The 16,037-nt window shown below is 36.9% G+C and overlaps 1 protein-coding gene across 26 annotated transcripts in view; it reads right to left on the reverse strand.

Annotated features, from left to right (window-relative positions):
- The window catches only part of LOC123756780 (scribble planar cell polarity protein), a 261,733-nt gene that overhangs the window by 104,699 nt on the left and 140,997 nt on the right, over positions 1-16,037 (reverse strand). For all 26 annotated transcript variants that reach the window (XM_069331892.1, XM_069331890.1, XM_069331891.1 and 23 more), the window contains 3 exons: positions 7,579-7,698; positions 6,900-7,019; positions 1,674-1,751 (listed from right to left, as the gene is read on the reverse strand). In XM_069331892.1, the coding sequence (XP_069187993.1) occupies positions 1,674-1,751; positions 6,900-7,019; positions 7,579-7,698 (318 nt within the window). The remainder of the gene's footprint in view (positions 1-1,673; positions 1,752-6,899; positions 7,020-7,578; positions 7,699-16,037) is intronic.

The raw sequence follows: 16,037 nt of genomic DNA on the forward strand, positions 1-16,037 counted from the left end.
CTTTCGTACATTAATACATCTTCAGAAGGAGTGAACTCCTTCACTCAGAACTTCAGAAGGACTCCTTCTGAAGATGTATTGATATACGAAAGTATTTAAGGAAATTCCTGTTTCAATTCTTCCTCCGTGGTCTGACTGTCACTGCACTATATGTATAAGTGTAGACATGAAAGTGTAAATTAGAGTAACGTATGCAGATAACTACTGTAAATTAAAAGCTATATAGAGAATTTAGGGACAAACCTCTGCAAAAAGCTACCACAACAAGAAATCTTGATCATTTATCTAACCATTTAATATGTGATCCCAATGAAGAACTCTTGTTCCCTACATCAATTCTCAAGTAGATATGCCTCTTAATTCCTTTACATATATTTACTATCTGTATGCTTGACAAACTTAGGGAGCACAAATAAATCAAGATAAACTTATGTCAGACTAAATACAAGGAACAGTAAAATATTTTCAAATGGAATATATGCATAATAAAAAGGATACATCACAAATCTCATTTTATATTTCAAGGTTCTTACCTTACCTTGTGGTTACCTTGTGATTCTGGGGGGTCAAGGTTCCTGTGGCCCATTCTCTGACCAGGCCCCCTGGTAGTTGGTCTGATCAACCAAGCTATTGGACGCAGCTGCTCACAGCCATACGTATCAATCGATCAATTGATACGATTAAACACAGCTTGGTTAATCAGGTATTGATCCCTGACATCAATAAATTTATTCCACATGTCTATTTAATAAAATATTAAATAGATAATAAAATAAAATAAACTAATAAAATCTTACTTTAATAGAAATATTCTAACTTCCCCTCAAAACTACACATCGTTAGCATCTGTCAGCTCATCATCTTGAAAGCATCAACCCAGGTGAATAAAATAAATATATTCTTTGGGCAACCAGATCTGAGCTGTACAGACTGTGACTGGGTTACTCAAGACCATTGTAATGGACAAATGTCTATGTAAGGGATTTGAGAACCAAAGCATTATCATGCAACATGAACATGCACAGTCTCCATTTCAAATAATTTTTCATGGATGTCATCATACATTTTCTGAATTCGGCCTTTAATCACCAGCAAACTATTTTATGTGGCAGGTAGTTGGTCCACATAATTCCTTCAGCATTCCATAATACAGAAGCCATTACCTTGGCAGAAGTGGATTTATTCCAGAACATTTGGTAGGCCAGAGAATTTAATTGCATGGATTAAATCTTTGACTTGGAATCTGCATAATGATTCTAAGTCTTGTCTCCCATCACCAAATGAGAAAGGAAAGTGACTGGATCAACTTCATACAGTTCAAGATGCTCACAACTGATGTCTCAAGTGACAAGGTTGGGAACCCAACTTTGTTATAGTGCTTTTATTTAAAAATACATATATTACTGATTTCTTTGGTGCAAAACCCTGTGTGCTGAAATGTATCTTTTTTTTTTTCTTATAAGATTCTTAGCAAAATACCAGTACTATGTGGTCCAGGTTTCCGCAGGATCTCAAGGAAAACAAGAAAGGTAAACTCAGAGGCAACACCAAAAAAATTAAATCTATTTTGTACTAATAATAGGAGCAAAGATAATTTTTCAATCAACACAAAATTCACAAACAACAAAAGTGCACCGAGAGAAATGTTCACTTTCTTCAGATTATTACAGTACCTCACTGTTGAGATTAATACCATCTTCTGCAGCTTGTGTCTCTGGTGATGTAGTTGCTGCTGTATCTAAACGCACTTCCTACAAAAAGAGAACAAGTAGCAGCTAAGATAAAAAGTCATATAAAGCTTCTTCTGAAGTTCTACTGTGATCATTTATTTTGTTTGGCCTTGTATGAGTTCTAGAGCAATAAAAACAAAGGTTAAAACAGTTTTAGCTGACCTTGCCTCTTCAAGGACAGGAAAAGTACAATACAAAGCAATTTACAAAATAATATGCTTATTTCTAATACATCTCAAAAATACAAATGTAGACCTGTAATATGTAATAAAGGGGATTATCCTCATCCCCTACTGCATTATCTGAAACCCTTTAGAAAAAACAATTAAAAAAAAACTACTAGTAGTAGTACAGTAGTACAAAGCTCTAAACAACACTGCACATTTAATAAATTATTAAAAACCAACAGCTCCTCACATTAATCAAATATACTGCCCGAGCCCTATTTCAACTTCCAAATGTTCGAATACTCCAACTACCTCATGTCTTTGAGAGTCCAACCAGGCACCAAACCAGTTTTCCCCACCATCCTCCACTTAGGAAAGTCCTATGTAGTTTGGCAGCCAGTCACCAAGTTGCAGTAGTGTGACCTCTGCACCTACCTTGTGGTTACCTTGTGTAGCTTCCGGCGATCAACAGCCCTGCAGCCCACAGGCCTCCCGGTTGATCGTCTAGTCAACCAGGCATTGGATGAGGATGTTAGCAGCCTGTCGTAAGAATCACGGCCTGGTTGATCAGGTATTCTTTGGAATTGTTTGTCAAGTTCTCTCTTGAACACTGAGAAGTCGGCCAGTTATGCTCCTTACATGTAGCAGAAGAATATTGAAAAGTCTTGGGCCCTTGACATTGATAGAGTTCTCCTTCCGTGTACCTATTGCACCTCTGCTTTTCAACGGGGGGTATTTTGCACATCCTGCCATGCTTACTGGTTTCAAGTGATGTTATTTGTGTGTTCAGATTTAGAGCCAGTCCCTCTAATCTTCCATGTGTAGAATATTATGTATCGCTCTCTCGCCTGCACTCTGAGAATACAGATTCAAAACTTTTAATTGGTTCCAATAATTAAGATGACTTATGGAGTGGATTCTAGCGGTAAAGGATCTTTACACGCTCTCTAAGTCAGCAATTTCTCCGGCTCTGAATGGGACTGTTAGAGTGCAAAAATATTCCACCCTAGAGATCACTAATGTCTTAAAAAGTACTGTATCATCATTGGTATAGTATCCCTTGTTTGGAAGGTCCTCGTTATCCTTGTTCTATAGTATAATTTGATTCCATTTTATATATGGTTTCCGTCTTTAAATTTATTTTTTTCCAGAGCAGAGGAGCTGGAACTTATTTTCATAAAACATCATATTATTATCTGTGGCCCATTGAAAGACCCGATTTACATCCAAATGAAGGTTTGCCGTGTCCTCAATATTATCTACTCACATGAAAATCCTGTGTCATCTGCAAATAAGGACACAGTGCTGTAGTTTGTATCCTTGTCTATGTCCGATATTAAGATGAGAGAAAGTACTAGAGCAAGTACGGTACCTTGGGGGATTGAGCTTTTCACAGGAGATGATCTGGATTTTACTGTGTTGACTATTACACTCTGCGTTCTGTTTGTTAGGAAGTTGAAGATCCATCTCCCTACTTTGCCAGTAATTTATTTTGCACACATTTTGTGCGCAATAACATCATGGTCACATTTGTCGAAAGCTTTCGCAAAGTCTGTGTCCTACTTTTGTCCTATTAAAGTTTTGTCCTACTAAGACAACCCAGCTTTGTTTTTGTTTGCTTTTAGCCATGAAGAATTCTTTCCTCTTTCACCGTTTTATACATATATTACATCCTGCCACTATGGTGTCAGGAAAGGCAGGAAAGCTATTGTTCAGGACTTCAAAAAAGCGGTGAAGCCAAGAGAACATGTGAACTTTGAACAAAGAGTTCAGCTCATAAAGGAACTTGAATTTGGCATTCCTAGAAGTATCATGCGTGCTAGGTTTACAAAGTTAGCAATGTGTTAAAGAAAAGTACTTAGTAATGCTAGAGTTAAATGTGTTGATGGGATGTTTGTGAGTGGTATAGGCAGACACATAATGAATCAAAGAAACCAGTGCCAGGATGGCTGATTAAGAAAAAAGTGAAGCATTTTCATCAGCAAATGAAAATTTGTGATAATTGTGTACTCACCTAATTGTGTTTGCAGGTGTTAAGCTTCGGCTCTTTGGTCCCACCTCTCAACTGTCAAATCAACTGATGTACAGATTCCTGAGCCTACTGGGCTCTATCATATCTACATTTGAAACTGTGTATGAGGTCTGCCTCCACCACATCACTGCCAAGTGCATTCCATTTGTTAACTACTCTGACATTGAAAGAGTTCTTTCTAATGTCTCTAATGTTTAACGTTATGGTATTAGGCATGTGAAATTACAAAGTAAACAGTAATCTGCTGATGCAAAAGGAGCAGAGGAATGCGTGGCTAAATTTGACGAGATCGTGCAGAATGATCCTTTATCTCCTGAGCAAATGTATAATGCTGATGAAACAACCTTGTACTAGTGTATGGTAGAAGGCTATACATACAATCACTAGGGTGACCGTGATAGTGCAGCTGGGGTCAAGGCAAATGAAGAGGGGATCTCTGTCCTTTGCTGTGCAGCTACAGCTGGTTCTCACACATTAACATTACTTGCAACTGGGAAAAGTCTAAATCCAAAGGTATTTAAGGGAGTGAAGAATACTATCCCTGTGATTTAAGTTTCAGCCTAGTGCATGGATGTCTAGATCCATTTTTCGTGAATGGTTTTCCAGTAATTTTGTACTCAAAGTGAAAAACCATTTTAAGAGCACTAGCTTGCCAGAGAACAGTAAAGTGGTGATAGTAGGCCAACACATTCCTATGAAGATGTGCAAGTAAAGGGCAAGATGTTTGGTAAAAAAATTTCACCTAACATAACCTCATTGATCCAATCCAATCCATGGATCAAGGAGTAATTTCAAACATCAAACTCCACTTGAAAAGTCAATTTGCTAGATATACCCATGCAAAGAAGTGTGTTATCAAGGAAAATCATTTACTATAAAGCCAGCTGTATCGTGTAATGCACATACACGAGAAATGGTCAAGAAATCAACCTTGATGCATACCTGAAAATTTTTTTGGCCTGCAGGTGGTTTGTTTCCTGAAGATACCAACAATGTTGCAGATTTTGAAGGATGAGGTGCAAAGAAAATAAGTGAGTAGAAGAAATTAAGCCAAGAGCTTTTTGCTTATGTTAAGGGAATAAATGGACAATCCTGACAATGGAGAAATGAATCATTCACAGTCAATCTTGAGGAAAAAGTGGATGCATGGACTGAGTGTGATGAGCAATTTCACCAAAGCACCAAGCATGACTCACAACGATATCATTGATTTGGTAGCAGAGAATTGGCAGACAAATTTGAAGGGTAGCAGGAGGAGGAGGAGGAAGACAGAAGAACTCGTGCAAGTCTTCCAGGGTTAAAGAATAGCTATGAGGTCATTTAAAGTACATGGAGAGAAAATCTGATGTCAATCCTCAAAGTCTTTATATTTTTTATATATATTAATTTTGTATATAATTTATGTGTGTGTGTGTGCATTCACCTAGTTGTGCTTTTGTGCCTAGTTGTATTCACCTCTGTGGGGTTGGGCTCTGCTCTTTCAGCCCGCCTCTCAACTGTTAATCAACTGCAGACGAGGAATCACAATAACGTGGCTGAAATACAGTATGTTGACCAAACCACACACTAGAAAGTGAACGGATGACGACGTTTTGGTCCGTCCTGGACCAACTGTTACTACTAATTTTTTTCATTTTTTTTTTTTTATTTTGTCCCACACACACACACACCCAGGAAGCAGCCTGTAACAGCTGTCTAACTCCCAGGTACCTATTTACTGCTAGGTAACAGTAGCATCAGGGTGAAAGAAACTCTGCCCAACTGTTTCTGCCGGCATCATGAATCGAACCCCTGAACTACAGGACTACGTATCCAGCGTGCTGTCCACTCAACCACCAGCTCCCTGAGAGTGTGTACTCGCACACAATAGTGTGTGTGTGTGTGTGTTTGAGTGTGTCACTAAATTCTGAATCATTTTTCTACAAGTTTATTTTCTAAGGTAACAAGAGGTTTCAAGATCCATAGATGCACCAAACAATGGCAGACTGCAGTGCCTAATCTGTGTCAGCTGGGAACATTATAAATACCATTGTGTTCACTGATATCTGAACATTGTACATAGTCTTTATTATAGTCAGGATGGATCTTCTATGATACTATCATTACAAAATAATATTAGTTATATATTTTATCACTTAAGTGATGCTGTTAACACAAGCTGAACAAGAGTGCTGTTAGCTCATGCTACATGCACCAGCCTCGGTTGCTCACTCAGTACTGAGGATTTCACACCCAGAACGTTGTCCACAATTTCTTTTTTCAAAATGGCATATGTTTACTGAAGGCCTAAGAAAGCCAACGTGAGCCCATTGTACCCACGGGAGTTTTAAAATTTAACAAAGTACTCTAATATTTCTAATATTCCCTGATGGGATGAACAGTCTGAGCATAACTAGACACTCCATCACCTGATGAGACGTGCAGCCGAAAGGTTAATGTCATATCTGCAAATGCTTCATTGATATGCAGTTGACCATCTATCACTCTTGAATATATCAAGATTAAGTTTATTCACTGTACAAGCAGCCTCGAGTTGAACGAAAATCACATTCTAACACAACTTGAATAAAGCAAAACTGATGCAATTCAACTAAATGGCACAGTACAGTATACTATATAGAATACAAAAATTCTGTTTCATAATATTAAGTCCAAATTGATTGGAATGTGCAGTGCTTAAATATTATCCAAACTGTTAGCAAAAACAAAAGAAATGATGTATGAATGGGAAGATGACACTGCCAAGAATGCATTACACCTGAATAATCAGATAAGCTGAACTTAATTCTGCGTAACATTGAGATTCACCGATGCACTTCAACTCTTGGTATGAAATTGATTACCCACATACAAAATGCATTTTTTCCAATACCACAAACTGAAAGCTGCCTGAATGCATGCTATCTTTATACTATAGATTTAATATTTTTTTCAATAAGTACAGAACCTGTAAAGATAGTTTCAACTAACCTGATGATGCTTTGGTCGCAGTTCCACTTCTGCAGAAACTTCTTTCACAACTTGTTTTGTGTGTCCTTGTATAGGTGGTGATGGAGGGGCTCGATGAGGACGGAAGACTTCTCCTTTGTCCTGGTGAAATACCATTTATTTAATTATTTTAAAGAATTTGTGGTATAATTTAAAATTACAGCAGATGTGAGACTAGTTAAGAAATCAGGTCATTTAAGGATGAACCAATAATAAGAATACTATATTGATGATGACTTTGCCAATACAAACCATAAATGATTGAACCTATCTTCTGAGAAGATAAAGAACTGGTTAGTATTCATCTTTGTAATATTTCAAAGAACCTAATAAACCTCCAAAATGCAAGGAAAGGCAACACTACACATGTAAGTGTGAGCCGTTATTTTCAGCATTATCATGTATAGACCATGCATACATTGTACAGTAATTACACAAAATTCTAGGTTTGAAGGTGAAATTTACACATTAAAAATATTATGAAATGAATTCATTACTTGTGAATAAGGTATTTCATGATTAATACAGTACATGGAATAGACTTTTGAAAAAGTAACACACATACAATACACTTTTTTTAAAAGGTCATAAATAAACCTTATAGTAAATTTCTTACACTCAAATAATATGAATTTTCAGTTAATGAAAAGATAAAACTTACTGAAAGTTCCCCAGCAGTAACAAGTGGACCATCAGCTGTTTTGAAGCTTTTACCCAAGAGTTTTTCTGCACGAGCCTTCAAGTCACGTGGATGTGGAGTATTGTGGCGCACAAAGTTACTCTGGAGGATAGGTTAACTTTATTGGTGAATACATTAATGAAAACATTAATATTAAATTAGGATAGAACTTCAAAATACAGTAGTGTACTGTATATTATATATTACAGTTGGACAATAGATAAAGTACTTGCTTGTATATTGATGAATTTTAAGTTTTGCTTCTTACATATAAATCACATTTTATACTGTGTATGTATAAATAAATAAATAAGTAAATAAAAATAAATAAATAAATAAATACAATTAAATAAATATGAAAATCATTTTTAGGCAATGGAGCGAATTAAACAAACGTTCTGTGGATTCCCAGATACCTGACTTAACCAACGTTGCTACAATGGTACAAAATCTACCAACCCGGAACTCTACTGAATTCATTGAGAGGTTCTGGAGGACCAACCTCCAGGTTGGGCTTCGGCTTGGGTCCCAATATAAAATATAAATAATCATACATACATATATATACTTTTTTTTTATTTATTTTTACATACACAGTAGAGTATAAAAATGCTGTAGATATAAAATCACAAACTTAAAAATTTAGTCATAGATAAGCAATTTTATTCTATTATTCTTTTTTAAATATCCTTAGATATAAATCCTAACAACTAAAAAGCAATTATTTTTTCGGATAGTATAATTTTAATAGACATAAACCAGTGTTAAACAAGAGGGATATATACAAGGGGAAGTCAAAAACAAGGCAAGGCAACCTCAGTTGCTCTCTCCTCACAATGTCTCGTGTTCATTTGACTCCCTCTCATACTTTGCCTCTTCATACAAGGAAATTTTATCACATTCCAGACAACAGATGCAGATATAACTACTGTAAAGATCTTGAAGTATGATCTGGTGTTAACTCTTGAGACACTAATGAATACACATTATTACAATAAATTAAACAATTTAATTTAATCTTTGAAATTACCATGCTATACACTAGTAGACTTTTCAATTTAAATTAATAAAACACATTCATAGTCTTTACCTTAATCATGGTTTTCTTTTACTCAATGCCAACAGATCATAATAGTTCAAAATCTTACAAGTCCAACAAAAGACATATTGAACTTGACACACAGAGGTAGAAGCCTTAAATATTTAATGTACTTAGCTTATCTAAATGATTCCACTTTCAAGAAGATCCATTCATTAACAAAATATGCAGCAAGCTGACTATCTACACCAATATTTATACACCAATAACAGTTATTAAAACACCCAAGTACTTATTATTTTAAAAAGTATACCCATTCAAATAATAATAAATAATAATAATAATAATTAGTAATAATAACAATAATAATAATAGTGGCTGACTATATGTGTGTTATGGATGGTTGGCAGGATTAAATTTAGACCTAGAACCTAGCACTCATTTTAATAATTAAATTATTCAGTACTAATTAATGTTACATACAAATTTATACTTTGTATGTGGTCATGTGTACATTTAATTATTTGTAGCTTAGTTTCCAGGGAATGAGCTGAAGCTCTTGCACCCTCATTCATGAATTCTTGTCATAAATCCACTTTTTTTGGACTGTAAGGTTCAATACCCTTGGCATATTCCTAGTCAGCCTTACTTCTGGTAAAAACTGTGGCAAATACTTCTTATCTTTTTCTTCTTAACAAGTTACAGTACTGTATATAGATTTCCTGCTGATACTGCAAACAACAGTATTGTATTGGCATCATGTTGCTGGGTGTATAATGCTCCCACTGTTTCCTTCTACCGATTACTGTAGGTTTTTCTTACATTTGCCAGTTTTGTATATATCCTGCCTCCCATGTTACTGCTAACTTGTCCTTCAGATGAGACATTTGGTGTAATGTCCATAGTTCCTGTTCTTTTTTTAATTTAAATGTTGCCTCTTCCATAAGCTCTAAATGTTTAAATGAACACACACACACATGCATGAATTAACTCATGCAGGAGCAACACTTCAAGGAAAACCAAAGTGGTGGGGAAGAAAGAGGAAAGTAGAAATAATGAAATAAGAACGCATGGAAGAACAGTTTTAATTACCAAGCATAGATTATTGGAAAGTTGGGTTTCTCTCTCTGTGCCCTGCCTACTTTGCCTGCTTGGATCTGTTGCATGTTTAATTTAAATTTTCCGATGTTAGAATTCTTTGTTAAATGTGATAATAAAAGTGATGATGGATGCAGCTTCCACGACTTAAATTTTCAGAGCATTTAGCTTGTTGACCACCAGCACAGCGCATGAGTATAGTCTTCCTTACATTTTTATTAATCTGTTTTTCCAGTTTCATCTATGTACTTCTGACCTACATTTTCTCATATTTAAAACTGTCTTTATCCATCTTGTCTATGTCCCTTAGTATATTTAGTCTGTGGTCATATCTAATTGTTTCTTCTCTAGGTTTGCAAGATAGTTACTTTAACCTATCCTCATAGCTTAACCACCTTAGCTCTGGCACTAAACTTACTGCAAACCTCTCTACGTGTTTACTTTTGGCTTTGTGCTTTAAGGTGTGCGCATTGTTGCTTCCAGTATGTTTCTAATATTACCCTGTTAACCCTTAAGTTGCACAACACATCATATGATGGGTTGAGTGACTTGCTATAACATGCGCAAAACATGCAGATACTTATATATAACCTGTGTATATAGTGTAATAACCAACAAAGTATTTGTTCACTGTTTGATGAACATAACTGAATCAACAATATGCACACCATATTTTTGAATACAGAGATGATTCATTCATTTTATTATATAAATATATCACACTACACACTATTGAATAATATTACAGCAAAAGAACTACGAAAAATCAATCAGAGACATTGAAATAATTAGGTAATTATCTCTTTGTGGCCACTCCTGCCTGATGGCTGGGAGCAACAGACCGTCTGGGATGCACGCTGAGTCAGCGCCTGTTTTTTTGCCAGACTTCCCCGCCCTATAGCGGGCAATATATGCCGCTTACGATTTTTTTTATTATTTTTTCCCATGATCAGAGAACACAAATTAACAGGTTCAGAAGAAAAAATAATTTTTTTGGTATGCACCTGTGGGTGACAAATGCTAATTAGCCCTGAGCAACACAAGGGTTAATGTGTGCCTCTGGTGTTTATGTTGCAATTACTGGTACCAGTATATTCACTCCGAAGACTTTCCGATTTCTGTAATTTCCTTTTCCTTATGGTGTAGATTCCTCTTGGTCTCCTTTCTCTCTTTCACATCCTAATTACCTTGCACTTGTTGGAACTGAGCTCTTAACAGTCACTTAACAGTCTGCCCCACTCCTAGACTTTGCAATGTATTTCTCAAGTTTTACAATCCACTTTAGCATTGTGTCATCTGCAAACACTGATGTGTACAACCTCACTCCGTATCAAAAGTTGGTGCCAAGAGCAAGAGAGTGTAGCGCTGTCTGTCATAGACAGCCCGTCCTCCAAAAATGGGGAGGTAAATGTAAGAGCACAAATAAGTGCAATTATGTACTATTCATAGCAGTCAGGAATTGTACTTATTTTCACTTGGTATTAAATCGTACTGTCAAATATATTGTGAATATTTGAGTTTACCTGAAAAACTGAATAGAAAACCACGAACTCAATTACACGTCTTAGTTTTTGAAGATAATTTTATTGCTTCTTAATTACAATTAGTACTTAACCTATATTTATATTGATATTATAGTTTTATAAAACAAATAAAACAAAACTAAAATATATCAATAAATTGTAAAGTAACTCGGGATATTTTCCAATTTTGTATAAAATCTCTATTGTTTAATAAAACTGAAAAAGAAATTACTGATATTTAAAACTTGTGTATGACAATTTGAACTTTAAAATTTTGTCCTAAAATTCTGAGTGTCTTAACAGAAAATGAAGAGAATAGATGGGGAGGTAAATGTAACAGCCCCATAAGTGTAATTATGCACTGTGTATGACAGTAAGGGAATGTACTTATTACACTTAGTATTAAATCGTACTGTCAATTCGGAGGATGGGTTGGTCATAGAATATTAACAAAATTCCTAGATATGATTCAGAATGCCTTTTCTCCAAGTGTTCCACTATTCTCTTCCTGGTGGCTGTTTCCAGTATAGTATTAAGCATGAAATCCATGTTAGCGACAGTTGTCTATAGGGTAGTGTTTTATGTTTGTCCTTTTTCTTGAATATTGGTACTACATTTGCCTTTCTGCAAATTTCTGATGGTTCTCCTGTCTCAAGTGTAATGTTGAACACTAGAGTTAATGGGTAACAAGATCCCTCCAATTTTTTCAGTATTCATGATGATGACTGATTTGGTATGGTGTTGCTTTTGGCAGTCTGTTGTCACCTTTCCTTGGACATCAATTTGGTTCTGGTTTGTAGAAATGGAACCTATTGCAAAGTTATTCACTTACTTCTTTGTCATTTTTAAAGTGACACTGTCACTGCAGTCTGATCACATGATTTTTTATTCAACATCTTAGATTGGTCTATTGGTTTTGTTGCAATGTCATTTTCAAATTGCTGCTCTGCTTCCCTCCAAGTTCTTGTCAACTCCTTTCAGGCCCTCATAAGTGTCTCCATATACTTTATCAATACTGCTTTTTTTTTTTCCTTCTTATGCTGCCTGTTGAGCCATGGGTTTCATGTTCTCTGTTCATCCATTTCCTTCCTAAAAGGTATGAACTGTTCCATTGTTTCTGTACATGTTATAAAATCACTTCTCTCATTACTTGACATTACATCCAATTCAGTCTCCCATTGTGCATCCTGCAGGTAGGCGTTAAACCTTCTCTATCCCATTTCAGGCACTCTTTATCCTGTTTCTTGATCTAACTACCTCGGTAGGATCTACAATGTAATCGAATGTAATAATGTAGTTTACTTGGAGGGAGTTCTGAGAGTTCTTCTACTTCCAAGTTCTTCTACATATCCCAAGTTATATGCAGACATCACAAATTATTATAACTTAATCCCACAAGCTGTTGCTTGGAGCAGCCCACAGGGCTGTATATCCATGACATCCCAGTTGGTCCAGCACTTCCTGCAGAAACTAATCTAAATGCTTCTTGAAGTACTAATGTTTTCTGGCAATACTTCTTACATATGCCGAATAGTATTGAACAGCCATCAAGCTCTGATGTTAATACAGTGCTCTCTGTGCCTCTAGAACCTCCAACTCCTCACTGGTTCTATTCTGCACTTCCTTCCACATTTGTTGCTCAAGTATGCTATTAATTTATTGTGCAAATTTGGGACCTGGTCTTCCAGTATCTTATATGTATATATTATTTAATACCTCTCTCATCTGCTCTCCAGATTGAGAGCTTTGAGACGGTCCACTCCTGCTCTGAAGGATAAGTACCAAGCAGTACTCAAGGTAGGACATCAAGGATTTCAATAGTATTAACACTGCAGTGGGATTCCTAGATTTGAATGTTCTCATAATCCATTCTATAATTATCCCCCCTCCCCCTTATCTTTCCTTTGTTATAACCCTGATTCCTCTTGGGAACATAGCAACTTTTATTATGTTCATTAATTTTGCCTCCATAAGTGTGATGTGAGGGAGCAATTCTTCTACCCATTCTTGTATCTCTACCCCTTATTTGCAATTCCATTATCATTTGCGTACAAAACAGTTTTTACTGGGTAGGGTTTGGCACTCTCTTTCCCTTTTTTCCTTCAGTACAGTTTCTGCAGTGTACTTCAGTTCATGTGTGCACCTAGATTTTAAGTGTTGGGCATGTTGGATCCTGGTTTAAGTGATGTTTCCATGGGACTCGTCTTGGAAAGGGGGAGGGTTACCAGAGCAAGCAAGGAACACACACAAGCAGTCAAAAAGACTGCCAAGAAGTGCATGGAAAACTTATGCTTTCTAGTATATTTTTTTCCTGTTTTGGTTCGATCTCTGATCCCCAAGACTCCTCACCTTGTAGACAGAGCCCGATTCTGGTCCTGTGTCTCAATGTATGGGTTGGGCTTAGAGACCTGGTACATCATACCTCAGGAAGCTGCTGAGGACCCACCAGAAAAGGGAATTTGATTACATTCAATACTTCCCTTTTATTATTCTGCATCTTCTAGCTTTCAAACGAGAATTCCTAAAAAAATTGCATTATTAAATGTCCTCTCACAAGACACATACTGGATGACAAAAGAGGCCCAAGACTTCAAAATACATATAGTGTTCTTGAAGTTAAGTATTTAAACTACATGGGGTAAGTAATTATCAAAAGAAGGCATTAAGCTGGGAAAACTGTGTAGCACCATCAAAGTCACAGGATTTATTTATATATACAAGAGTTCTACATTCTTGTAAAACCACTAGCACGAATAGCATTTTGGGCAGGTCCTTAACCCTAAATTTTACCTGGAATCTGACCCCCTAAATCCTTTAATAACCAGGTTCCCATTCACTGCTGGGTGAACACAGTACAATTAAGAATTGGCACCCAGTCAATCCTCCCTGGTCATGATACGAACCCAGGCAAAAGAACTCGCGAAACACCAAGCGAGTGAGTGTTTTACCACTGCGCCACGGGCACTGCTAATATTCAAAATATATAGCATATTCAAAAGGCACTAAATATCACTAAGAATGCTAATACGAGAGCAAAAGCACATAAGGTGAGCTATATCAACGGCATTGGATTCCCCAATGATTCTATTGAGGGACAAATGACCAGAAGGAAGAGTTTGGAAGCAAGAAGCAAACATCCTCAAAAACAGGACATTCAACAAGGAGATGTAAGACTAAGAGGGACAATGCAGTTTGTACAATAAGGAGCAGGGTGGTGCACCATTAAGTGCCCGTGAGTTAAACATGTACATCCTTTACATAACCTCAGAGCTGTTTCCCATGTACATTATGGTGGGAGGAGGAAGGCCAAGGAGACAGGTTATCCTTAGCACACAGTTTGTTATCAGTAACAGAAGACCAACGACCCTGCCAACGGGCACAAATTGAGAAATAAATGACTGGGTAGAAATCAGAATAAAGAGCGCCTTTGCGGGAAATAGGACAAGTGTGGATAGTTTCCTTAGTGGCACTGTCCACACGCTCATTTAAGGAAACACCAATATGGCTGGGAGTCCAGCAAAACTAGACTGTTAAGTCTGCTGGAGATAAGAAACAGCAAATGTTGAATTTCAACTATCACAGGATGGACAGGATTAAATGACTCCAGAGCCATGAGGGCACTGTGAGAGTCAACCACAGTGACAAAGGAATGTTGACAGTGAGAAAGCAGTTCACAAAGAGCACCAAAATTGCAGTGTTTTGCTGTGAAGATGCTAGTCTCTTAGGGAAGGCGACACACAGATGTGGTTAGGAAAGACAATGGAGTAGCCTACACTGTCGGCAGAATTAGACATCTGTGAAGATGGCAATGGAGCCGGAATGTGAAGAAAAGTGTGCAAGGAAAAGGTATTTCAGAACTGTAGATGGGGTTGAAGCCTTTGCAATGAGGGTCAAGGTTTTCCAAACTTTGCAAGTAGGGACCCTCCAGGGGGGGGGGGGGGGAGGGCAAAGGATGGAACAACAAGAAGAGAAATACTGTACTGGTAATATGAACCAAGAGAGAATTTTGCAAGCAAGACATTAGTACAGAAAAAGGAAGACGGTGAAAGGGAACAGGACCCACAAGTGGGGTAACAGTCAAAGCCCGACATAAGTGAGTGAGGATGCTGTAGGGACCACACAAGGTAGTGAAGACAGTAATGATCATAACGATCCTGTATAGTCAGGACATCAGTTTCAACATACAGGATCAGGGTAGGAGACAAATGAAAGGCACCAGAGCCAAGGCATAACCCGGTATGGTACAGAGCACCAAGATGATGATAAGTCAAATGAAAGGCAGACAAATAAGCGGGACAGCCATAATCGAGTTTAGACAGCACAAGAGAGTAAAGTAAATAGAAGAATGTGCATTTATCAGCTCCACAGGAAGTATGGGATAAGATTTTAAGTTACGATTTGTCATGGTACACTGGTATATTATATCATGCGGTGTTATGGTACACTAATATGTTATGGAACGTGTGTTGTGATAAACTAATGCATTATAATATGCTGGCATTTTATGGTATTATGGTGTGTAAAATTCACACACATTTGAAATTCACACACACAGTGTACCATAACACTGGTTATGGTACACTGGTTTGTTAATTATACATAGGTGTGTGTTATGGTACACTGGTTTTATGGTATACGAATGATGTAACAAACCGCTTTGTTACAGTAAACTAGCATTATCATTAGCCAGTAAACTACAGTAAACTAGTTGCTATGGTACACCCGTGTATTATGGTGCACCCGTGTATTATGGTGCACCCGTGTATTATGGTGCACCCGTG

Source organism: Procambarus clarkii, chromosome 26 (genome assembly GCF_040958095.1).
Source record: "Procambarus clarkii isolate CNS0578487 chromosome 26, FALCON_Pclarkii_2.0, whole genome shotgun sequence".
Taxonomy (NCBI): domain Eukaryota; kingdom Metazoa; phylum Arthropoda; class Malacostraca; order Decapoda; family Cambaridae; genus Procambarus; species Procambarus clarkii.